General features: G+C 40.6%; 1 protein-coding gene across 1 annotated transcript in view; it reads right to left on the reverse strand.

Moving 5' to 3' along the window:
* Window positions 1-715: 715 nt before the first annotated feature.
* GLIS1 (GLIS family zinc finger 1) overlaps window positions 716-25,976 on the reverse strand; it is a 213,351-nt gene continuing 188,090 nt past the window's right edge. Inside the window, exons 8-11 of the mRNA XM_077453321.1 lie at window positions 20,868-21,000; window positions 7,408-7,583; window positions 3,752-3,862; window positions 716-3,555 (exon numbers count right to left, since the gene is read on the reverse strand). Of these exons, the coding sequence (XP_077309447.1) occupies window positions 3,410-3,555; window positions 3,752-3,862; window positions 7,408-7,583; window positions 20,868-21,000 (566 nt within the window). The 3' untranslated portion in view covers window positions 716-3,409. The remainder of the gene's footprint in view (window positions 3,556-3,751; window positions 3,863-7,407; window positions 7,584-20,867; window positions 21,001-25,976) is intronic.

The raw sequence follows: 25,976 nt of genomic DNA on the forward strand, positions 1-25,976 counted from the left end.
TGGTGAGATGAGACCAAAATTTTACTTTTTGGCCTAAAAGCAAAAACGCTATGTGTGGTGGAAAACTAACACTGCACATCACCTTGAACACACCGTGAAACATGGTAGTGGCAGCATCATGTTGTGGGGATGCTTTTCTTCAGCAGGGACAGGGAAGCTGGTCAGACTCGATGGGAAGATGGATGGAGCCAAATACAGGCCAATCTTAGAGGAAAACCTGAAAAAAAACTTGAGACTGGGGCGGAGGTTCACCTTCCAGTAGAACAACGTCCCTAAATATACAGCCAAAGATACAATGGAATGGTTCAGATCAAAGCATATTCATGTGTTAGAATGGCCCGGTCAGAGTCCAGACCTAAATCCAAATGAGAATCTGTGGCAAGACTTGAAAATTGCTGTTCGCCGACACTCTCCATCCAATCTGACAGCTTGAGCTTTTTTGCAAAGAAGAATGGCTAAAAGATTTTACTCTCTAGATGTGCAAAGCTGGTTGAAACATCCCCAAAAAGACTTGCAACTGTACTTGCAGTAAAAGGTGGTTCTACAAAGTATTGACTCAGGGTACAAATGCATGCCCCACTTTTCACATATTTATTTGTACAAAAAAGTATAATTTTCCTTCCACTTCACAATTATGTGCCAGTTTTGTGTTGATCTACCACATAAAATCCCAATAAAATACATTGACCTTTTTGGTTGTAACATGACAAAATGTGGAAAATTTCAAGGGGTATGAATACTTTTTCAAGGCACTGTAACACCTAATTGTCTGGTATAATATAAAAGATTATGTTACGCAGAGTAAATAGATACTAAACATGTCACGTTTTAAAATTGCGTACACCTGTGGAAGGGAGCCAAACTACGCCACAAATCTCCATCGGTGATGCTTTAAAAGCCTTTACAGGTTACCAGTTTAGAGTTACAGGAAGTCTGGCAGTAAAATTTATTGCTCTCACTTTGACGTTTGCGGCGAAACCTCACATATATGGTGCAATCGCTCTTTACATGTGCGTGCGGGACCGACATGTGTTTGCCTTTGCGTGTCAGCATGGGACGGGGCCGCTTTAAAACATTTAATTACATTTAAAACATTTATTATTTATTTTTATTTCAATTTTTTTTAACACTGCGGACTCCTTTTACAGAACCAGATTGCATGTGCTATTTAGGTGTTTTCCCAAATACAGCATGCAATCCTGAAAATGTCAATTTACTATTGCTTTATGCAGTGTTTACCACGTAAATCAAAAACGCTTGGGAAAAATACCGCATAAAACTGGAGTGAAAACCAATTCACAAAAAGAAAATGCATGCAGTAAATAAGTAGTGGCTCCAGCATGCGATATTTAACCCCTTCAGAAGAATTTACCCCCCTTCCTGCCTGGAGCACTTTTTGTGATTCAGCACTGCGTTGCTTTAACTGACAATTGCGCGGTCGTGCGACGTAGCTCCCAAACAAAATTGACGTCTTTTTTTTCCCCACAAATAGAGCCTTCTTTGGTGGTATTTGATCACTTCTGCGGTTTTTATTTTTTGCGCTATTAACAAAAAAATAGTGACAATTTAGAAGAAAAACACAATCCCCAATTAAAAAAAAAATAAAAAAATGTTTTCTCAGTTTAGGCCAATATGTATTCTAGATATTTTTGGTAAAAAAAAAAAAACATCGGCATAAGCATATACATTGGTTTGCGCAAAAGATTATTTTTTTATACTAGTAATGGTGGTGATTTTTTGCGTGGATGTGACATTGCGGAGGATAGACCAGACACTTTTGACACTATTTTGGGACCATTGCTATAAATATGCACTGATTACTGTATAAATGTCACTGGCATGGAAGGAGTTAACATTAGGGGCGAATGTATTACCTAGGGAGTGATTCTAACTGTGGGGGGATGGAACTGACTAGGGGAGACCGATCGGTGTTCCTATATACTAGAATAATTCATTTGGGTACAGTGTTGCATGACCGCGCAATTGTCATTCAAAATGTTACAGCGCTGAAAGCTGAAAATTGGCCTGGGCAGGAAGGGGGTGAAAATGCCCTGTATTGAAGTGGTTAAAAAACAAAAATAAAAAACCTGTCCCTGGTGCAGCTCCATCGTCAAAAAAAAGGTCTGCTAAGGGGCGGGTCACTGGGTGGCACCACCTTGTGACATCACTGACCGGGGGCATGCTGGGTTGGTGACATCACAAGGGGCGGTGCCACCCAGTGACATCATCGGGTGACACCACCCTTAGTTATTTAAGAACTATCAGATGGTGGCGCTGTCAGTCAGACGGTGAAAAACTGCCTACTGTCTTTTTTACATTACACTTTTCTTTTTTTGATGAATGAGTAGGAATACTATGTACCCCTACTCATTCACGGGGGGGCCATGATCTGGGGGCTTCCAGATTCCGATAACCCCATCCGCAGACCCCCACAACCACCGGCCAGGGTTGTGGGGAAGAGGCCCTTGTCCTGGTATGGTTCAGGGGGGGGGGGTGCTCGCTTGCCCCTCTTCCTTTCCTGACCTGCCAGGCTGCATGCTCGGATAAGGGTCTGGTATGGATTTTGGGGGTGGCCCACACCATTTTTAAAAAACATTTTGGTGTGGGGGTTCCAGTCAAATCTATAACAGACCCGAAGTGCCTGATATGGATTGGGGGAGGGACGCCACGCAGTGTTTTGCTTAATTTTTATTGCTGGCAATTCTTTGTTTAACATTTAGCTGTCAGCAGGGAACACTACTGACAGTGAATGGCTCATTGGTTGTTAAGGATACGGTGTCCACCCACTCTTCAACAAGCATGACAGTTACTGGTTGTTAAGGACACCGGCTTGCTGGCAGCGAACAGGCTTTTCTACACAGGCTGTCTCTGATTTCTAAAGAAAACACATTTAAAATTGTGCTTTTGAACTTTCTTTTTTGCATCTGAAATGTATTTATTTCTGTTGGGCTTGAATACTGTAAGTGTCTTGAAGAGGGGTTTAGGTAAAGGCAGTAAGTGTTTCATTACAATATAATTAAAGATCTTGGAAATAATTTTGTTCATGGACTTTAAAGAGCAAAACCCCAAAAATGATGATTTTCTGCTGCAGCTGGTAAGTTGAATATACTCGCCTCTTTTATCATTCAGATACCCCAAATGCCATAGTGTTCATGGGGTACAAAAATGTGTGTCACACTCCACCAACAAATTCTGAATAATGTAGAATAAATAAATTCCAAGTCTAGCTATGAGAAAGTGACTCTTTCATTAATGTCTCGTGGAAAGAGATGTAGACAGAAATGAGTACCGCACTCTAACTCATTCGAGTTTCAGAGATACACAAGCCTTTGGCTTTCCACCACTGTCCACTGAAAATGTGAAAAAAGTTTATTGGTGCAGCGGCCCTTTTAGCTTGGCAGAGCAAGTCCTAAGTGCCAGTATAAATGGAAGGTATCTGAGGAAGGCAGTGGTCAAAAGCAGCATGAGGAAAGAAGTCTCTGTCTGGTAAGCAGATTGCTCTGATGTCTTCCGATACACACTGAGCACCCACACTGCCGCTGTGTAATTCATACCCTGTAGAAATAAAAAGATAGTCACTGAACACGCAAAGTAAAGGGATGCCCTGCCAGTGATGAGAAGAGGTGATGATAAGGGTGCAAAGTATCAGGGTTCCTCAAACTTTCTAAACAAAGGACGAGTTCACAGTTGTACATTCAAATTGTAGTGTATGGTCATCATAAGAGACAGAAAGGGAAAAGGAGGTCGGTACCTGAAGATTGTCCACTAGAAACTTGATATTGGTTTGGGTCAAGTGACTCTCTGCTCAGACATTGGATCTCTCGATAGCACTCTGGATATTGCACAAAATTGCCCTGAAATTCTGGCAAGAATTTACATTAAATTAAACAATCACCAATGCGAAAGAAATTACATTTCTCAATCAGTTTCAGTCATCAAAATGTCAGTAAACAAGCCAGTGAGGTTCAAACCTGGTCTGCTGGTGCAGATGTTTGTGTGTACTGTATTTATCGTCTCCATTTCTGCATCTGCGTCCACATGTCACTGTGGCACACCAACCAGAGGGAAAAAAAATTCCAGCAGAGGAAAGAAATTGGGGGTGCCTATTTTGGATGATTGCAAAGTAAGCAAACAGTTTGGCCTGGCAGTAGGAAAAGGTAATAGAATTCTGGGGTGTATCGGTAGAGGGCTCAACATTAGGAGGAAGGAAGTCCTGATCACCCAATATAGATCTTTAATTATAACTAGAGGGATGGCCAGCGGGAGGGAGGAGTTCCTAATTTCCCCTATATAGATCTTTAGTTATGACTAGAGGGATCACCAGGAAGGAGGTCGTGATTTTTCCTATATAGAGCTTTAGTTATCCCCAGCAGGAAGAAGGAGGTCTTCATTCCTCTATATAGATCTTTAGTTATCACTAGAGGGATCACCAGGAGGAAGGAGGTCTTGTGTCCCCTATATAGATCTTTAGTTATCACCAGAGGGATCACCAGGAGAAAGGAGGTCTTGTGTCCCCTATATAGATCTTTAGTTATCACCAGAGGGATCACCAGGAGGAAGGAGGTCTTGATTGCCCTATATAGATTTTTAGTTATCACTACAAGGAATCCCCAGCAGGAGGAAGGAGGTCTTGATTCCCCTATATAGATCTTTAGTTATGGCTAGAGGGATTACCAGCAGGAGCAAGGAGGTCCTTATTCCCCTATATCAGTGATGGCGAACCTTGGCACCCCAGATGTTTTGGAACTACATTTCCCATGATGCTCATGCACTCTGCAGTGTAGTTGAGCAATGTAGTTCCAAAACATCTGGGGTGCCAAGGTTTGCCATCACTGCCCTATATAGATCTTTAGTTATCACTAGAGGGACTCGCCAACAGTAGGAAGGAGGTCCTCATCACTTAATAAAGATCTTTAGTTAGACTTCATTTAGAATAGTGTATCTGGAGACCTCACTAACAAAAGATATTGATAAAATGCCCACAGATGGGCAACAAAAATTTCAAAATTTCTGATGGATGAAACATCAGGATAGAATTTAGAGAACTTAATATGTACAGTCTTGAGGAAAGAAGGTAATAGGTGGAACATGAGTGAAATCTTTAAATATATGAAGGTAGTGAAAAGGGTTCCAGGGGGCAGCATTTTCAGTATGAACCTAAGATCAAGGACACAGTGACCTGATCTTAAACTAGCAGGACGAAAGTTCAAAAGTTTGGAAAGTATTATTTGGAACATTTATAAAAAAACAGAGTCGCGCTAAACCAGAAAGACATTGAACCTCACAAAGTTATACAAATAGAAGAAGAGTCCCCATCAGGTGATAGAACAGATTATGAGTTGAGCTTGCAGATAATGATTCACATGTGGATCTCAATCAAGGTGACACGCAGTCAATAAACGGTCCCCTGTGTGACTGACTATCAAAAACACGGCCACCTCAAATGTAGGAAAAATGCCTGCTTACCAGCAGTACTGGGCCTCCTCTTTGTTATAAAAACGCAACTCTGTTTTTTATAAATGTTTGTTTCTCTGCTGGTATCACGCAGTGGAGCTGCTGCTTATTTTATTCTTTGTTGCTTCTATTTTTGATTACTTCCTAGCATGTTTTTTTTTCCATATAAGATTATTATTTGGAACAGACTTCCAGCTGAGGTAGTGAGCAAGTCAACAGTAAGTGCTTTCAAACATACTTGGGACAAAAGCAAAGCTCTACTCAGGCAAAAAAAAATAAGTCAAAATGGGGCAGACTCGATGGACCACTTTGTTCTTTTCTGTTGTTACTCTTCTATGTTTCCATATCAACATACTGTATATTAGCATGATATGTGTTGTGTTAGATTATCCTGGCTACCTTGGCTTTCATTTGCTGATCCATGCCAAAGTGACTACACAGCTTTACTCATCACAAGGTCGGGGATAGAACAAAGGGATAATAGGGAAGCAAAGCATAAATGGAGAATGTGGAGAGAACGATTAAAAAAAATACCTCTATGCATACCCAAAAATCTAAATGGGCCCTCAAAGGCTAACTCCAGCCATGTTTTTCTAGTTTTGGATAGAGTAGGGTAAATGCCAGTTTTTATTTGTCTGTGACAACATCAAGAATATTCTCTTTCATTTCCTGTCACTTTGACACCCAATCAAAAAAATTAGTGAGCAGTTATCATTTGGACTTGGAGGCATTGACAAAAAAAAACATTGGGGTTGATTTACTTAAACTGGAGAATGCAAAATCTGGTCTAAAGTATTTTTTTGTTTTAGACAGAGTGGAGATGAATTTGAATACCTATTTGGTTTTTATTTTGTCTGTGTCCATTAGGTTAGATTTATCCTCTCTATTTGTCCTGTTTACCATTATCATTGAAAGTGAAAGAAAAACAAAATCCCAAATTTTGGGTTGTCCCCAGAAAAGAAATAGGGTGGAAATCTTCCAATGGGGACACTCGTGATGGGAGGGCCCAAGCGGTTTCCTTAATTTGTTGGGATTTCCTCTCACACCCTTGTCTTGGCTATGGGACACAAAGTGGAGGTAAACCTCCCCAATTGGAAACAGATGACAAAAAAAACCCATTAGGAGTTAGAATCCTCCCTTACCATATCCAAAAAAAAAGATTTTTCCTATAGTTCTACTTTAATTGAACAAGCTGAGGTTAGAAGCTGCACTAGATTTTACACTCTCCAGTTTTAGTAACTCAAAACCTTTGTTTTTCTATAAATCTCAATATGACAGATTTCCCAACACTCATAGAATCTCTAAACGCACCTCACTCAATCCTAATTGAAGTAAAACATTTTGGCTGGAGTTATGCGTAAACTGTTGGCTGAGAGGTAAAGACAGTACTTAGTACAGACACTTTGAAAGCATCCCAGTGTTTTAAATCTAAAATACTATAAGGCCCCTTTCACATGGGTGGTTCAATGTATTTTTTGGGTGGACATGATCAGAAGCTCCATGTATGTCTATGGAGAGGCGAATGTAAACGGATCTGTGTCTGTTTACATCCACTTATCTCTGCATTCATCTAGGTCTGAATAAAAAATAGAAAAGATCTGCATCTTTTTCTGACCTAAATATGACAGATTGGAGGCAGTCTGATGTTAACCGGCACATCCGGCCACCCATAGATAAGATATTGGCCCAGAAAGCTTAATTTTTTTAAATAGAGAGAGTGAATTGACACAGATGTCACAAACGTGACACCCATCCCATTCTGCTCCGATTCAGCAACAGACCTGTCCATGAATTGGAATGTTGAATGGACAGAACGGTACCCATGTGAAAGAGGCCAAAAATAGGAGACATAAAATGGTTATATTTTGCATCTTTCAGATGAGGAATCACACCTGGGATCAGGTTGCTAGGAATAATACAGACATTCTCATTTCCTCTAGTTTGTATACACACCTTGCACATGGGTGGCTTCAGGACTCTGAAATGTGGAGTAAGGTTTCCCGGTCAGACACGGCTCTCTGTTGGGGGATTTCTGGTGGCAGCTCGGAGAAGATCCTTTGTGCAGCATTGGAGAAGATACCACAGATTTCAATGGAGCTGAAAAATTTGCAAGAGTAGGGGAGGATATCCTGCAATATACAGGGGAAATAAAAGAAAAAAATTAAGATTCCTTTTGTGAAATTTGGGGGCTGAGAAGAGGTGTAATGGTTAAGGAGACCCTGGACCCTGTTGGGTGCCTAAAGGAATCAAAAGTCAGTGGTCAGAGTTAGTATACCCACACCTATATCAACTCACCCTAAAATCCAAGGAGCCACCCTGTTTTTACCCATTACCCTTCATGATGTACAAATCTCCCTTGATTCCTCTTATTTACCATTGGCCTGCTCCAGCATTTTTTCCTGCATAGTCACCAGATGACTCATATTTTGCAGGACAGTCCTGATACATTAAATATAAGAAATTGTAGCAGTGCTAAATGTGAACCAAAAAAAGGAATGCAAATATATAGATATTAACCAAAAAAATAAATATGAATATATCCAAAACCAATTAATCTACTGTGAATTCAAGCACAACCAAAGTCCGTGAAACACGTACATATAAAAGTTGATTCCTCCACCACATGTAAACCATGTGGAAACGTCACTTTTTTTTAGCTTTTATATGTATGTGTTTCACTGACTTTGGTTGTGATTTGGTTGTGATTTAATTTAAAAACCTCTGATGGCTGTTCTGTCACATACTAAATACTGTATGTGTTGTAATGTATACTAGGCACTGAGAGCTTCCTCCTTAAAGAGAATACTTGACATCATTAACCTATCAATAGCACGTGGTCCAGAATATTACCAGTGCAGCCAGGAAATTAGCATTTGCATAATGAGAACCACCCATGTTTCTTTTGGTAAAAAATTTTTTGGAGACACTGTTCTGTATTTTGTCCCAAAACTAGGCCAGGGCTTATTTCAAGTAAATCGATTTTTAATTGTTTCACGATACTCTTCAGGATACAAAAAAAATTGTGAAAAGCCACAGTGATAGGCTCAATCAAAATGACTTAGCATGTTCACCCATGCCACTCAGCCCGCCTGACATCCTAAAGTGCCTACTCTGGATTGAACCCACATCCTGTCTCAGTGAGTGCTACATTGGGCTCAGAATATGCAACCATCTAAAGGCTTGTCATGGAGCCCTAACATAACTTTTTATTCTTAGATCATTAAAGCTGTATTAAACTCAAAAACAAAAATGGATTACATTGAAGCTCACCAATTCTTAGCCCCTGTACACACGGTCGGACATTCTGCCAACCAAATCTGTTGGATTTTGTCCAACGGATTTTGTCCGACGGATTGTGTCCAAAACTGTTGCATACACACGGTCGGACCAAGTTGTCGGAAAATCCAATCGTTCAGAACGTGATGACGTTATTTCGTTACGATGGGACTACGTTCAGGCTAGTAGCCAGTAGCTTTGGTGTAGGAATTTGATCTGAGCATGCGTGGCACTTTGTCCGATCGGAATTCTCTACACATGATCGGAGTTTGTCCGATCGGACCAGTTTGTCGGAAAATATTTCCAACACGTTGGAAAATTGGGTCCGACGGATATTCCGACGGAATCAGTCCGATGCATACCACACACAGTCGGATTATCTGGCAACACGGTCCGATACGGTACAAGGGCTAAGATGTGGTAGCTGCACTGGTTTATTTAGACATTTTGTTTTTATTTTCGCTGTTTATCCAGAAAAAAAATCTGTTATTTTTTAACTTCATTTAAAACATCAAACTGTCCAGCAACAGTGGCAGGAGGATTTAGTCACTTTGGGTTTTGGTTTGTTTATTTACAAGCCTTTACCGGCTTGTAAAGCAGCCACTCAAACCAATCTCGGTTTCATCAGCTGCTTTGGAAGCCAGAGGGGAGATAAAATAAATGTAAGTAAAATAGTAAAAAAATAAATCAAATACAGTGCAGTCTAACTGTATTACAGTAACAAATTAGAGGGTTTATGTGGGCTTTAATGGGATAACAAGGCGCACTACAGCTACGCCTGGAAAAAAAAAAAGAGAATACTGGTGAGGGGTGATTGCATATTTCAATGCTCCCTCGCTTGTTCTGATCTTTAACAGATCACTTAAATTTCTATCACCCAAAATGTTGGCACACGTCAATTTGACTATCACATCATAAAAAATTCTGCATGTGTGAATTTGTTCCCAGCTTTCCATCCAGTTGTGGATCAATCCACTGGACAGGGCCCATATTTAGCACAGCTATTTGGCCACTGACCAGCTTCTGTTTGTTGACACGTCTCCTAGAAGCTGTCCTGATTTTATGACAACATAGTAACCTGGACAAGTAGCATTTATCATAGCAGCTGCCGCTACAGAATTGGGCTGCATTAAAACCTATGCAACCTTTCCCAACTTCATATTATAGTATCATACACAACTGTGTTATTCTTGGCTGCCTACATGTGTGCCATCTTTGCTATTATACATACATCTAATGTTGGAGTAATTAGTTGGTAGATGTTTCTAAAGCAAATTATATAGATAGATACACACATTGTGTTCCCATATATATCTACAAATACAATGTAAAAGTATTTAAGGTACTATAACTAATTTGTGTCAGATACAATTAACGAGACAGGTTCTTAACATTCTTCCTCAATCAAATACCCAAAAGAATGGACCAGCAAATTTAACAAAATACATAATGAAAAAGCATAAGGTTATCATAAAACAACAACATTGTTAGGCAGGTGTAGTAGAGGTATAGCAGTAGAGGTGGCTAGGCCTGGAGTGGTGAGCCAAGGGAACCAAATATTGTTTCCATTTTTATTGGCAAATATATTTTTTATTATGCTTTGCAAATTGAAACACGTAACAAATAAAAAGTAGGTGTTATCCAAAAGTAGAAATACTAGTGTATGTCAAGCCAAGAACAGTTTTTTAGTTTTGGACAGAGGTTTTGAACTTCTGTCTGTTTTTTCTACTATCTGGATTTTCCCCCATTTTCTCTCCTAGTGGCAACGGTTTCACCAGACTAAAGCTTAAAAAAGGAACAGTATTTCTTACCTGCAAAACTTACCTGCAAAACTGCTGCCACACTGTGTTTATCTGCAGAGCAACAGGCTCTGGCATTCCCAAAGTATAAGGGACTGATAGGGACTCCTGTGAAGCAGTGTTCATTTTGGCTTCAAATTTCGATTTAATTTTAGTCATAGTCTTCTGACTAAAATGGCATTTTGGATTTAGTCGCATTTTAGTCATCTGCAATTGTTTTAGTCTTATTGAGTCTTAATTTAGTCTTATTGAGTCAACTAAAATCTCCAGTAAATTTTAGTGAACCGAAATCTAATGGGTTTAGTTCAATTGTAATGCATTATTTAAGCATTTCTCTAGAATTTCCAAACTCAACACTTATAAAATATCTAATATCCTGTTATTGTTTATAGTAAAAATGTTTGAACAAACTACACGCTCTGGGCAGTCTGAGGAGGCCTGTAATGCACAGTGCTCTGGACGGTGGTCAAACGCGGCCTGTAATGCACAGTGCTCTGGACAGTGGTCAGGGGAGACCTGTAATGCACACAGTGCTCTGGATAGTCTGCGGAGGCCTATAAATGCTGCACAGTCCTACGGTCGCTACCTTGCTTGCATTTTCGTTCTGTTTTGGTTCATTGACGAAAATGAATTTTTTTTTCATCATAGTTTTTGTCAATTGACGAAAATGTGGAATAATTTTTATTTAGTTTTCATCACTGGAAATATGCCGCTGACAAAAATGTTTTCAAAATGAACACTGTTATGAGGGTAGTTGCCTCCATTATCAAGGACAATCACAGCAGTGCAATAAAGCCTGCAATACATGGTTCAAATTTTGGGCGATTCCAGCTGAATCCTTCACAATTTGTGCTGTGGTTGGCCCTGTAGGCACCACCTGGCTTGAGTAAAGTTGATTTTTCAAACTACCTTGTTTAGAGTGGATGGAGGAATCTATTAGTTTTCTGAGGTTCAGTCCATGGGAAAGCTATATGCATATTGCTAGCCAAACTGCCCCTGATTACTCCGACCTCAATATGAGGTTTGATAAAACTATGAATAAAGAAAACCCTTTTGTCCATTAAGTCAGTTTGGTGGGCTAATTAATGTAGCACTCTACATGTTCTTTATAATAATAACTAACGAGGTTTTAAGGAACTCCAGCCAAACGGAACCATTCCATTTTCTAGGAAGATAATTATGGAACTAAGATTATCTCGACCTTCTGCGCCTCCCAAGACAAGAATAATTTGTTAATCATTCCATTGTTGCTCTTGGTAAAGATATATTTCCAACTATATTTACACGTTTATCTTCATATATTATGAACATTATCTTCATGAACAGAATTGTGATGAAACCGTAGTCTCTTTAAAGAGAATTCCATTGGCAGACTTTTTTTTTTTGTATAATGAGAAACTGTTGCTGAGTTTCCAGGGTATGCATTTTATTTGTTTCACTGCTGTCCAATAAAATCTTGTTGTGTAATACTGGACCTTTCCTAATATATACCCATTTTTTTTTTTTTAACTGCTGTTTTGTGTTTTTGTTTTGTCTTCTCAACGGTCTAAATAAAATTCCCCAGTGTAAAGGCAAAGCCAGATTGGTGCTTTAGTGCTTACTCTGGCAATTTTGTCAGTCACTAAAAATATTTTAATTAGCCAGAGCAGAATTTCTGCATTGTCAACACAGGCCGTGGCTTAGGGGGGCAGGGGTGCTATGGACCGGACGGCAGACAGCCATTTATTCATATACAGTATAGTATATTACCAATAGTCAGTAAGGCCTCGTTCACAGAGAGGGACAGGGACATGCATGCCATATATGTCTACTGGGACACCGGGCTGCATGGACACAGCCTCTGTGTCCCAATATAACATCCGTGTGTGTTCGGGTGCGAGTCCCCAAACGTACCCTGGGTGCCTTCAGAGATTCACATCTACACCCACATAGATGTCATATTTGGACATGGTGACTGTGTCCATGGAGCCAGGGGTCCCCATAGACAACAACACAGGGATGCAGCCAACACCGGTGCACCTCCATACTGGCATAACATGGCCCTGCATGGGACCCGCTTTTCATTGCTCTGTGTGAATGACACATGCCCAATCAAATGGGCACTCATTGTTATTGTCCCTCTACTGTTTGTATATTTTTATTTTATTTTCCCGTAAACAGTGTCATTGAGACCAAAAGTGAGGGGAAATCCAAAAGTTCAGAGTTGTCACCAGAATAAGAGGTGAAGATAAACCTTTCACCTGTTCTGGTGATAACTGTATAGGAAAAACACCTTTCACATGGGTGGTGTCAATCCCATCTCAGCAGGTGATGGGTCACCTATGTCATCTGTAATCCCTATGGATGGGTGGATAAAAGTGGACTTGTTGATCTCTGATCTGGTCAATAAAGCAGACCTGAACACAAAACATTTTCTGTTCAGTCCAACAGACCTGAACAGACTCGGAGGTCGGCTTATATAGGCGGAGACAAGTCCACTTGCATTCACCCACCCATAGGGATGTATGGCTGTCTGTTATGATCCTTATAATCACCAGTCAGACAGACTGCTTGGGGCCTCCAGGACAGGCACTAAGTGGGTTTTTAACCCTTCTCTACATTAACCAAATCTTAAATAGGAAGCTTTGGCTATACATACACATTAAAGCAGAACATGAGAATATATATCTATATCTATATCTATATCTATATATATAGAGAGAGAGATACTATATATACATACACACAGTGCCTTGAAAAAGTATTTACACCTTGACATTTTCCACATTTTGTCATGTTACAACCGAAATTATTTTATTGCTTTTTTTGAGATAGACCAACACAAAGTGGCACATAATTATGAAGCGTAAGGAAAATTATAAATGGTTTTCAACATTTTTTACAAACAAATATGTGAAAAGTGTGGCGTGCATTCGTATATACTTACATAGTTACTTAGTAGGTGAGGTTGAAAAAAGACACAAGTCCAACCTATGTGTGTGATTATATGTCAGTGTTACATTGTATATTCCTGTATGTTGTGGTCGTTCAGGTGTTTATCTAATAGTTTCTTGAAACCATCAATGCCCCCTGCTGAGACCACCACATGTGGAAGGGAATTCCACATCCTTGAAATGAATAAATTAAGTGCAGCGCTAAAAGGCACCTATATAAAATGAGTGTATGTGTACAAAAATGAGTAAACAATAATGAACAATGATCCACCAGAGTCCCAAGGGGATGTTCACAGTCGTGAAACCAGTCCACCTAAACTTCAAAATGGAATGCTTCCCATCGTGGAACATATGAAATTCTCAAATGGCATTCATGAAGTTGAAACTCTCAACCATCTCAGGCCTCAGAAACTCTTGGAATCAGATTAGAAAGTAATTATTGAAGATGGATACTCTTACCGGATAGGTTGGACACATCCACCTTATAGTAGTGTGTCATAAAAGCTTATGGAGGGCTCCGATAACACAAACCCAGGTATCGCCAGCCGGATGGTAATTCACCTCAGGGTTCCTCGTCTTGAATCCCTTATGGTTTCCGATTGAGATGGGTAGATAAGCCTTTCAGAGCCGTGGATAGCTGTAGAACTTGGCACCAAATATCTCATGGAAATTCACCATAGGAGGGAAAAGAATAAAAAACACCTCTCATGGTGAAATACAACCAGTAACGATTTATTGAAAATATTTGGATATATGACAGGTGAATTACCATCCGGTTGGCGATACCTGGGTTTGTGTTATCGGAGCCCTCCATAAACTTTTATGACACATTACTATGGTGGATGTGTCCAACCTATCCCATAAGAGTATCCATCTTCAATAAATACTTTGTAATCTGATTCCAAGAGTTTCTGAGGCCTGAGATGGTTGGGAGTTTCAATTTCATGAATGCCATTTGAGAATTTCATATGTTCCACGATGGGAAGCATTCCATTTTGAAGTTTTGGTGGACTGGTTTCACGACTGTGAACATCCCCTTGGGACTCATTGTTCATTATTGTTTACTCATTTTTGTACACATACACTTATTTTATATAGGTGCCTTTTAGCGCTGCACTTAATTTATTCATTTTGCTTTAAACTTGGTTTGTTTGTGTGCTAGCAGCTTGGCTGTGTTTACTCACAGGTGTTTTTTCGTTGATGTTTTTTATGTTTGTATGTAAATTTATTGTTCACTATTTTCTACATATATTGTTTGGATTAGCGTGGTGTCTTCCCCTTTATATAAATTCCACATCCTTGCCACTCTTACAGTAAAGAACCCTCTACGTAGTTTAAGGTTAAACCTCTTTTCTTCTCATTTTAATGAGTGGCCATTAGTCTTGTTAAACTCCCTTCTGCAAAAAACTTTTATCGCCACGTCACCAGTATGGTATTTGCATATTGAAATCATATCCCCTCTCAAGCGTCTCTTCTCCAGAGAGAATAAGTCCAGTTCTCGCAAACCTTTCCTCATAGCTAATATGCTCCAGACCCTTTATTAGCTTTGTTGCCCTTCTTTGTACTCGCTGCATTTCCAGTATTCAGTATTGAGTATCCATTTCCAGTATTCAGTCAATACTTTGTAGAACCATCTTTCGCTGCAATTACAGCTGAAAGTCTTTTTTGATTTGTCTCTACCAGCTTTGCACATCTAGAGAGTAAAACTTTTGCCCATTCTTCTTTGCAAAATAGCTCAAGCTCTGTTAGATTGGATGGAGAGCGTCTGTTAAAAGAAATTTTTAAGTCGTGCCACAGATTCTTAATTGGATTTAGGTCTCGACTTTGACTGGGCCATTCTAACACATGAATATGCTTTGATGTAAACCATTCCATTGTAACTCTGGCTTTATGTTTAGGTTCGTTGTCCTGCTGGAAGGTGAACCTCCACCCCAGTCTCAAGTCTTTTGCAGACTCTAACAGGTTTTCTTCAAAAATTGCCCTGTATTTGGCTCCATTTGTCTTCCCATCAATTCTGACCAGCCTCCCTGTCCCTACTGAAGAAAAGCATCCCCACAACATGATGCTGACACCACCATGTTTCACAGTGGGCATGATGTGTTTAGGGTGATGTGTAGTGTTATTTTTCTGCCACACATAGCATTTTGCTTTTAGGCTATGGTAAAAGCTTGGGCTATTTTTTTATAACCTTATCCTGCTTTAAACTTCTTCACAGCTTTATCCCTGACCTGATTCTGTTTGTTCTCTAACAAACCCCTAAAAGGGCTTCACAGAACATCTGTATTAATATTGAGATTAAATTACACACAGGTGGACTCTATTTACTAATTAGGGTGCTTTTGAAGGCAATTGGTCCCACCAGATTTTAGTTAGGGGTATCAGAGTAAAGGGGGCTGAATACAAATGCACACCACACTTTTCAGATATTTATTTGTAAAAAATGTTGAAACCCATCTATCAGTTTCCTTCCACTTCACAATTATGTGTCCCTTTGCGCTGGTCCATCACATAAAATGAATACTTTTCAAGGGACTGTATATACACACACACTGTATATACAGTATCTCACAAAAGTTAGTACACATTTCACATTTTTGTAAATATTTTCTTATATCTTTTCATGTGACAACACTGAAGAAATGACACTTTGCTACAAAGTAAATTTGAGGGGTGTACTCACTTTTGTGAAATACTGTATATACCCGTCGTTTCCGATAGTAGGCACCAAAAGTCCTCAGGTCATACTTTACATGTACATATGAAGTCAGTGTATGCTACTTGTACCTATTAATTTGTGTTTGCATTTATAGTTTTGTAGATAAAGTTGTGTTTAATCATTATTTTGGACCACTGTGAGATTTATTTACCTGGTAATGTCAAATATATTTCAAAACGCCAATATTTATGTTTCTTATTTTTATAGTTACATCTTATTAAAAGGCCATATTCATTCAATTTATTCATTATTTTTGACCATTACAAATTCTGTGTACAAAAATTATTTTGTAGCAGCAGAAAAAAAATGTTGCAGTGAATCATCCAACCTACAGACAACGGCTACTGTAAAAACCTTTGAGTTTAATTAATGTATGAACTGGCAGCTCTTTACGAGGTTCTTAGCAACTTAACGATTAATTTAGTAGGTCATAAATTATTTCTTTCAAACCCCTGAACAGAATCTTAAAGATCTCCATAAAAGAGGGCTTTAAGAGCAACTGTTAGTGCTTAGGCTGCAGGTTTCCTGAGTTGTGCAGACTTCACAAACACTGATGATGGGATAGGGATGGCCGTACAGGTTTCTGTATCTAACTCATGGTCTTCAATCATCACGACTCGAGGCCTGACAGACTGACGGCTCTTTACAACTCTGGGCCTATGCCTCCCACCCCCAGAGTAAACAGCGTCCTGATGCGGTCACATCCTGCCCCAGCATTTGCAAGTAAATTACAAGATAATTTCAGTAAAATATTTAAATGTCCAGATCTCTGGGAAAGGGGAGTCCGCTGCTGTTTTTGGCATGGTCTACAATACACAGCTTACCCTTTAAATCAGAAATGGTGAACTCAGAATGAAAGAGTCCAGAATTAAGTAGGATAACTTCATAAGAGGCCAAATTAGTTCCCCTGAAGTCCAAACTTGTAATTACTAAAACATTCTGTACCACATTGAGGACTTATATATTTTTGTTTATTTTATTTTTTATTAGACATGTAAAAAAATAAAAAAAATAAAAAAGCAGTCAAGTGTAAAGCTGTAAAGACTTACGTTGTTCGGTCTCACACTGATTGACCTGCTTTCTGACTCAAGCCATTGCACCACTCAACATCCCATAGCCTGGACACCTCATCCTAGCTACCAATTAGTCTCAGTGATCTTGGCATCCAGTTGCCTGACAACACAGCTGCGACTGCGATCCTGTCTCTCAACCATGCAACGCCTGCAGCATTCTCCTCCCTCCTTACCTTTCCATTGGCCCTGAGTCTGCTGGCACCTGATTTGAACCTTATAGAAAAACAGGGAAGGCGCACCCACCTTGTGCATTACCAAAGATAAAATTTATTTGACTAGTAAAAACAAAGGTCATACTCACAAACAAGTGTTTAAAAAAGGCTTAACAAGATTCAGATCTGTGTCTTCCTAAGACATTTTGCCCTCTGTCCCCACCATTCTAGAGGAGAATGTTTGCATTCCATGGCCAGCACTGAGGCAATGGGCAGCTGTGAGCCTCTGCACGATCCTGCTGCACGATCCTTTAGGCAGTGGGATTGTGCAATGGGCCACCGTAATGCTAGAGGGCGAGGGGCCGTAGGAGCCAGACCGCTTGATGCACTAGGAGCTCCTGCACTGGAAATTACATTTGTCATTACCTCTGGTGGGGCTGAAGTGATGTCTACCACAACCGAAAGTGGCGGGTGGAACGCAAATCCACTCATACTTCCTGGTTGAGGTGCAACATGCAAACTAGATAGTGGAACGCACGCTGTACCTGCAGTATTCCACCATAATACTATAAATGATGGCTCCAGTTAAACGATGGAGGTGCCCCTGTTCTCATCCCCTAGCCTCTCTTTTCCAAAAACACCCGCCCCAAAGAGTTGTCCTCTCCCCCCCTCCAGTATCTCCTCCATCCTCTCCATTGGCAAGAAAGGTGGATCACATGATACGGATAGATTTAACATCCTAAAAAAGGGTAGGTGTGTTTTGTGTAACGATCAATTGATGCTATAATGTGACATGTTAGGTATTTGGTTCAAAAACGGGAGATGCACTCTGATGCCAGTGCAGGAACTTAGCCCCCCCCCCCCTCCCGCCCCCACGAGAATAGGACATATTTGTACGGCTGGCAGTGTGATCTGGCATACGATATAGTTAGGTGGAGTGACATGGTGAGCCACACAGATGGGTGTGGCAGGTTCTGGTAGCCATCCGCTCAGAATGGCTCTATATAGAGGGTAACTTGAGAAAGTCAGTCAGCTATCGCTGAGGCTCTGATGAAGAGGGCACTTCCTCGTAATGCGTAAGCCATTTTGCGATGCCATCTGGTTCCTCCTAATATCCGGTCCAGGTTGCAGGTGTCTGGAAGACATGACTTAGAGTCTTTGGAGTACTGTTAAGCCTTTTTTAAACGCTTGTTTGTGAGTGTGACCTTTGTTTTTACTAGTCAAATAAATGTTATCTTTGGTAATGCACAAGGTCGGTGCGCCCTCCCTGTTATTCTATATGTTTCAGCTTTAAGGACACCCATTGTTCTGAGGAGGGCAGCAAGACTTTTGACTTTCCACACTCTATCCAAAGGGTTGGCTACACCACCTACATATGGACTAAGGGCCTGAGTGCAAGAGATTGTTTTGCGTGACCTGATTTGAACCTCACTGATACTGCACCCGGTGCTTGGGTTAGGTTTAACCATGTGCCTCACTAGCAGCCATTACTGTACCTGAATCCTGCACCTGCCTGTTATCTGACCCTTGCCTCTGTACTGATCATGTTTCTTCCCTGCTGCCTCCATCAACCCTTGTCTGTTTACTAACCAAATCTCTGCTTGCTGCTAGGACCGACTCCTTGCCTGCTTACTAACCACATCTCTCCCAGCTGCATGGACTGACCCCTTGCCTGCATGCTGACCACACCTCTTGCCATGTCCTCTAATTACTCTTCAGCTGATGCACATGTCCCACAATCCTATGTGAGCATATGTATCTTTATGAACCACACATACTATTGTTCTTTTCTTACTCAGTCTCTTAATCTACCCAGCCAGAGAGTATAGCATCATGAATTCCTGGGGCAACCAAGTAATAGTAGGCTTGCTTGCTTTAGGGGAATGAGGACTGCTATAAGTGAAACTTCACTAGCCAGCTTTACTCTCTAATCACTTGTACGGGAGTGAAAATTACAAAAGTGAGGCCCGAGCAGAGTATGATTATAAAAATATATATGTATATACATGTAAAAATGATCCATGTCTTTGTCCTTAAACTTAAACTTTAGGTATGCAAGACAAGTTTGAGCCAACATCCGTCTGTCTTGCATACACACGGTCGCACAAAGTTGTCAGAATTTCCGATCGTTCTGAACGAAGTGACGTCAAACACGTACGTTGGGACTATAAACGGGCCAGTAGCCAATAGCTTTTGTCTCTTAGTTTATTCTAAGCATGCGTGGCACTTTGTCCGTCTAAATTGTCTACACACGATCGGAATTTATGCGATCGGATTCTGTTGCCGGAAAATTTTAGATCCTGCTCTCAAACTTTGTGCGTCGGAAAAGCCGACAGAAAAAGTCAGATGGAGACCACACACGGTCCGATTTTCCGACTACATGATCCGATCCGGAAATCTGACCGCGTGTACAGGGTATAATATGACACAGCAAATAGGACACGAAAATAACCTGATAGGGGTTTTTCGCTTCTCCCTACTCTATCCAAAATGTAAAAAACATGTCTCTCCTATACATATATACATATCTCATACTATATGAAGGTTTTTACACATCATCAGAATCTTACAAACCTTGTCACGACAAGGATAACATGGAAAGGACTTGTTTTAAAGATGGGTGTTGCCAAAAGTTGAGTTCCTACATGCTCCAGTGATAAATGTCCAATCTTATTCACAGAACTTCACCTTGAAATATTTAATAAATCAGGCTTCTAATTCAATTCAGGATTCTCCACCGGGTGTATTTAACATTGCAACTCAGGCCCTCATAGGACTTTTGCTCTTTTACGCCCGTAGAGTAATATTGCTGTAATGGAAACAAACAGACGCGTCCTCTCTAAATTCTTGGAAAGCCCTTGTCAATTCTATAATGCCATTATATAAAGCAACATATCTCTCCCATGGGTGTATTGCCAAATTTGACAAAGTGTGGAAACTTTGCCTCCACTAATGCTGCTTTGCCTCCACTAATGCTGCTCAAGAATAACCAGTTTATCTGATACACATTGACTACTCCATCCATACTAACACCTGTTAAGACCCTCATGATACCCCCCTATATTTGAATCCTTAGTATTCTAGGCCTAGTACCAAAGTTCCCTCTTGGGAAACTACACCTCTATCGAAGACAAGTAGCACAATATCCTTTCATGATTCTCCAAAAGGAGTGACTGAGCAGTAGTGTTTTATTGTTTGTATCGTTATGTATTTTCTGTTGGGTACCGATTCACGTGGTACTTTTTCAAGCCAGGGAATGCCCTGAGGCTCTGTTTTTGTAACTCTGTTACCCCTTTTTATCAATAAAGAGAATTAAAATAAATAAATAAATCAGGCTTCAAATGTATTTCTGAAAGCCAAAACAATAACTTGTGGGTGGCTTTGTTTTTTTTTCGAAATCCAGCCTATTTTGGAAAGACAAACTGACAGCAGAATAAAATGGCAGTTAGGCTTTGCATACCTACCTCTCTAGAGCTCTCTCTGTGACTGACATCAGGCAGCTAGAAGGGGCCTCTATATCAGGACATCGCAAAGAAACTGGAGTCATTATTCCTGGTCTCACTATGTTGTGATTATTGGAAGACACATTATACAGACCTGGAAACAGGGAAATGCATTTTATTAGCACATTGCTATTGCATGAGTTTCGTAGTATGATAACATGGACCTTTACATTTTTAAGCAGAACTACCAGAAATCATAAGAATGCACAGATCAACCGTTTCACTGTTTTAAACGCTTCATGCAGTAATTCTGTTCTGTCACTGTTAAAGTGGTTGTAACCCTAAAAAAAAAAACATCCTGTTTCTTTAAAACAGGATATACAGCATAGTGCTTGTGCAGTGTCATTTGTCCCACTCTGTGCTGTAAAATACCTGGTTGATCTTGCCAGTGTGCCCCCTTTAGTGTATTGACCATGGTAATCACGGCTGCAGATCCATGATACCGTGGTCGGTTTACGAGCCTCTGTCATCTCACAGTCTCTCCCTCCCCCTCCCTGCCTGTCAGCTCAGAAGTCTGTGTGTGCGATCCATCTCCTCCGTGCCCCTCCCCTCCGGGCACTATTTCACTGTGGCTGTAAAATTAATAATCACAAATCCTGGAATCCCTTCTGTACCGGCAGGATATACTTTGCAGTGTCTGTTTTTAAAAAAACTAGGCGTTTATGCGAAATAGCTTATTTCAGAGCACCGCTTTGCACTCATGTGACCTCTCGCCACTCTCCTCTTCTCCTTTCCTTGTGGCTAACGTCGGAGGGGAATCTCAGCCCCTCCAACTGTAGTCCTCAGATCAGAGAAGGAGAGCACCAGGAGGTCACGTGACCACACAAAATAAGGGATTTTGCTGCATAATTAAAAAAAATAATACACTGCATGGTATATCTTGCTGTAACACAGCAGGATTTGTAATTAGTGACTTTACAATCACTTTAAGATTCGCTGCTGCAAGGGTATATAGTCTAAGTCAGGTCCCTGACCTCATTTATCTCCACTGTAGTTAACACAATGAAGCTTGGTCATGGACCTGCCCTGGCCTGTGATTGGATAGTGAAGAAGCATCACAATGATGCGGTTATATCACTCTGCTCTCTGGAATTGCAATTGGTATTTTTAGATGGTTGTCTGCAAGGTCTGTAGAAGGTTTCTTTAAAAAACAAAAACAAAAAAAAAAACAGCTTAACGACAATAAGTCAGGATAGAAAACTAGGAGCTGCTTTGGCTGCTTTGTTCTTCAAAGTACAAGCGCTGGGGGTTAAAACTAAGTAAGGAAGAACTAGTATAAACACCATGTAAAAAAAAAACACAGAAATATTTATTTACACAATTGCACTACATTAAATTCTGAAAAATATAAAAATACACATAACAAATTCCAGTCAAAAAAAAAACAAAACTGTGTTGTCTACACACATGGCACCATCATGTTCTCTCTACTTTAGCAAGGCACTAGTCTATTAAAGAAGCAAAGGCAATATGGCATTCCATGGACAGGAGAAAATTATAGAGATCCAAATATTCATTGGATGAAAAATAAACTTCTTTAGAGGAAAAATATTTGCTTACATCATCAAGTTGGCTCCCAACCAGGCTGATCATCAAAGTCCTTACAGTAGAGCATAGATTAGCATAAGATAGGCTCAATTCACAAAGCTAACATACTAAGAAAAGAAACCTTAGTTTCAAACAATGGCAGTTATTTTTAGCTGAGTTCAAAGAATTTGAGGAATTAAAATGAAAATGGCTGAAATAAAGATTCTAATCAGTGTAAGTTAAAGCTCATCTCCAAGGAATTGTAAAAATGCTCACTGGCTCTAGCACTAAAAGGGTTACACGCTTATTTGCGTCTATGAGACCAAGATAAGTAGTTTTACTTACCTGATCCTCCGCTCCCCCGGTGGTGGACTGTTCTTCAGCATCTCCACATTTAATGCAGAACTAGGATACACTCAGGTGGTGGACGGTTCTTCAGCATCTCCACATTCAATGCAGAACTAGGAGCTCTGCATGGTATTTAATGAGATTGGAGGACCTGCCATCGCTGCAGCGTAGGGGAGAGAGAAGAGAATGCAAGGACTGGTCTAGCAGCATTGAGGGAGCCAGCAGGAGGGGAGGATTCGGTAAGTAGGACCCCATACACTGTGAACCCGCAAATGTAATTAATTCAATAAAAACAAATCAAATCAATATAGTCCCATAAAGTCCCTCAGAAGAAGTCAGTTTATGACGAAACGTCAGGGACGGGGCCTACCGGATGTGACGATTGCGCCTCAAGATGAGCGTTTCAGCCTGGACTTCCAGGAAACATCCGCCGGTGTATACAGTGGATGTCTCGGGGTCTTCCGACGGACGGAAATTCTAAGGCACAGTGCACTTTCATTATAAATTTATGCTCTTAAAGAAATGTTTTTATGGTACGCAGAACTGGATTAACGGGGGGTTTGTGTGAATTAATAAACTGAACGGGATTACACTATGTAGATGTCCCTTTGTTTTTTGTATATTGCGGAAATCCATCCCATTCTTTGCTGACATCTGGTGGAGAGAATCAGAAATAGCAGGGGGAAAAGTGGATAAAGAAAAGATCCTTATGCTCAAAGGCCTGTATTTGATCTGTGTCTAGTGAGTGTATCCCCATTGGGGGAGCTTCGGTGATTCACGTGGTGGATTTTGGTGGAAGCCTCAGACAAAGGGCAGCAAGGACTTTCTAACTTGAACCACTTTTTTACCTCTCCTGTTTTTTCCGGGACTTTATGAGACTATATTGATTTGATTTGTTTTTATTGAATTAATTACATTTGAGGGTTCACAGTGATTGGTGGACTGTATTAAGCGCTGCTGCAATATTTTAGAGTAATTTTTATTATATGATCTCTTATTTATTGCCTTTTTTTACAATGACCTTTTAAAATAGTAGCTGCTCTTGGATTATTATTTAATTTTAATTTTGAAAACCTCAGGAAATCTTCATTCATAAGGCGCAGAGTGGTGATACTATAGGGCGCAGTGTATACACCAATTTTTCTTGCATACAGGACCCCATACACACTATTAGATTTTCTGCAGATTTTTGTCTTCAGATTTACCAAAACCATATAGTTTGTCAAACCTTAAAGCCTTATACACACGATCAGATTATTGAATGCATTTTCATGTTTCTTGGATGCTAGTCTCAAATTGAAAGTGAAGTGGGTACTCAGAAGTGATGTAATTTGTTGAATTGTTTTGTATGTGTTCTTTAATTTGTGAGCATGCCTAGTCTTGCTCTTCAGATTTTTTGGGGGGAGAAAACCGTACTAATGAAAAAAGAAAATCAGACGTTGTGGTGACATCAGACAAAAATTTTGGAGCCTGCACATCCAGTTTTTGTCTGACGAAAATTCACATGTCACATTCAATGTCAAAAGCAGCCTATTAATGATCAGAAAATCGGCAGATCGTTCATCAGATGAAATTTAACTTCAGATTTTCTGACCGTGTGAACGGGCCTTAAGAGTTTCAATTTGTATGCAATCATGCAGGCCCTTGCACTACATGGTTTTGGTAAATCTGAAGACAAAAATCTGCAGAAAATCTAATAGTGTGTATGGGGCTCTACGCTGCTTTTTTTTGGTCTCCAAGAGATAAATAAGCTTTTAACTCTTGCAGTGCAGAGGCAGCTCCACTGCCAGGGAGGATTTTTACTTTCCCTGGAGTTCAGCTGTAATGCCCCGTACACACGAGAGGGATTAAGTCTGACAGACTTCCGACGGAGTTCTAGCGGAGTTCCGCCGGAGTTCTGGCGGACTTTTCGACCGAACGGACTTGACCACACACCATCACACCAAACTCCGACGGAGTCGAACGTGATGACGTACGACTGGATTCGACGTAGGAAGTTCATAGACAGTAGCCAATAGCTGCCCTAGCGTCGGTTTTAGTCCGTCGGAGTAGCACACACACGAGCAAATTTTTCGAAGGGGACCGGGTCCGGCGGAGTTCCGTCGGGAAAATTTGAAGCATGCTTCATTTCTAAAGTCCGTCAGACTTTTGCGAAGCTAAAGTCCGTTGCAGCCCACACACGAGCGGATAGTCCGCCGGACTCAGTCCGTCGGAGTTTGGATGTCGAAAAGTCCGCTCGTGTGTACGGGGCATAAGGCTATTTTCACACTGGGGCGAGGGGGCATTAGCAGTAAAGTGCCACTAATTTTAGCGGCGCTTTACCGCTGTAATAGCAGCATTTTTCGTCTGCTAGCAGGGCGCTTTTAACCCCTGCTAGCGGCCAAATAAAAGGTTAATAGGGCCCGCTTTGCAGGCGCTTCGGCAGTGGTGCCCATTAATTCCAATGGCAGGGGCGGTGCAAGAGCAGTGTATTCACCGCTACCCCACCGCCCAAAAGATGCTGCTTGCAGGACTTTTTCTAATGTCCTGCAAGCGCACCGCCCCAGTGTGAAAGCACTCAGGCTCTCACATTGGGGCTGCAGGGGAGGCGTATTTCAGGTGTTTTTTAGGCACTATTTTTAGCCCAAAAGCACCTAAAAAATGCCCTAGTGTGAATGGGTCTTAAAGCTCATTCGCTTGGGTGTATGGAATTTACTGAACTAAACACCAGATCTTGCCTGGAGAAATTTTCTGAAAAATGCGTAAAATATGTGACTTTTATTGGTGTTCAGATGTGTACAGACATATAAATTGTTTAGATGTACTGTATATAACTTTTCATCCTTTATTCTAGTTCTTTTTCAGGCTGGGTTCACACTTATGTGATTTGGATGCAGGTTTCCATGCATCCAGTTTGCATGACCAGCTATCAATGGAGCTGGTTCACACATCTCCGGGGCGGCCGCGGAGTGCATTGCACAGGGGTCCTTTGTGTCTTTGGCTCCGTTTCAGGTCTGAATTCAGGCAAAAATTCGTACCTGATTCATCCCTGAAACAGAAAACAGGGCTGCACCGAACCCCTGCTGTAAGCCACATCCGTATTAGGTGTGAACCCAGCCTGAATCCCAGAATTCTCTGTGTATATTAAAAATAGTGATTCTGGCTTTTTCTTTGCATTTTGTTATACAATTGTCTTCTGTCCAACAACTTAAAATA

The sequence above is a fragment of the Lithobates pipiens genome, unplaced genomic scaffold, assembly GCF_037356315.1.
Source record: "Lithobates pipiens isolate NorthernLeopardFrog02 unplaced genomic scaffold, aLitPip1_a1.2 Scaffold_23, whole genome shotgun sequence".
Classification (NCBI taxonomy): Eukaryota; Metazoa; Chordata; class Amphibia; order Anura; family Ranidae; genus Lithobates; species Lithobates pipiens.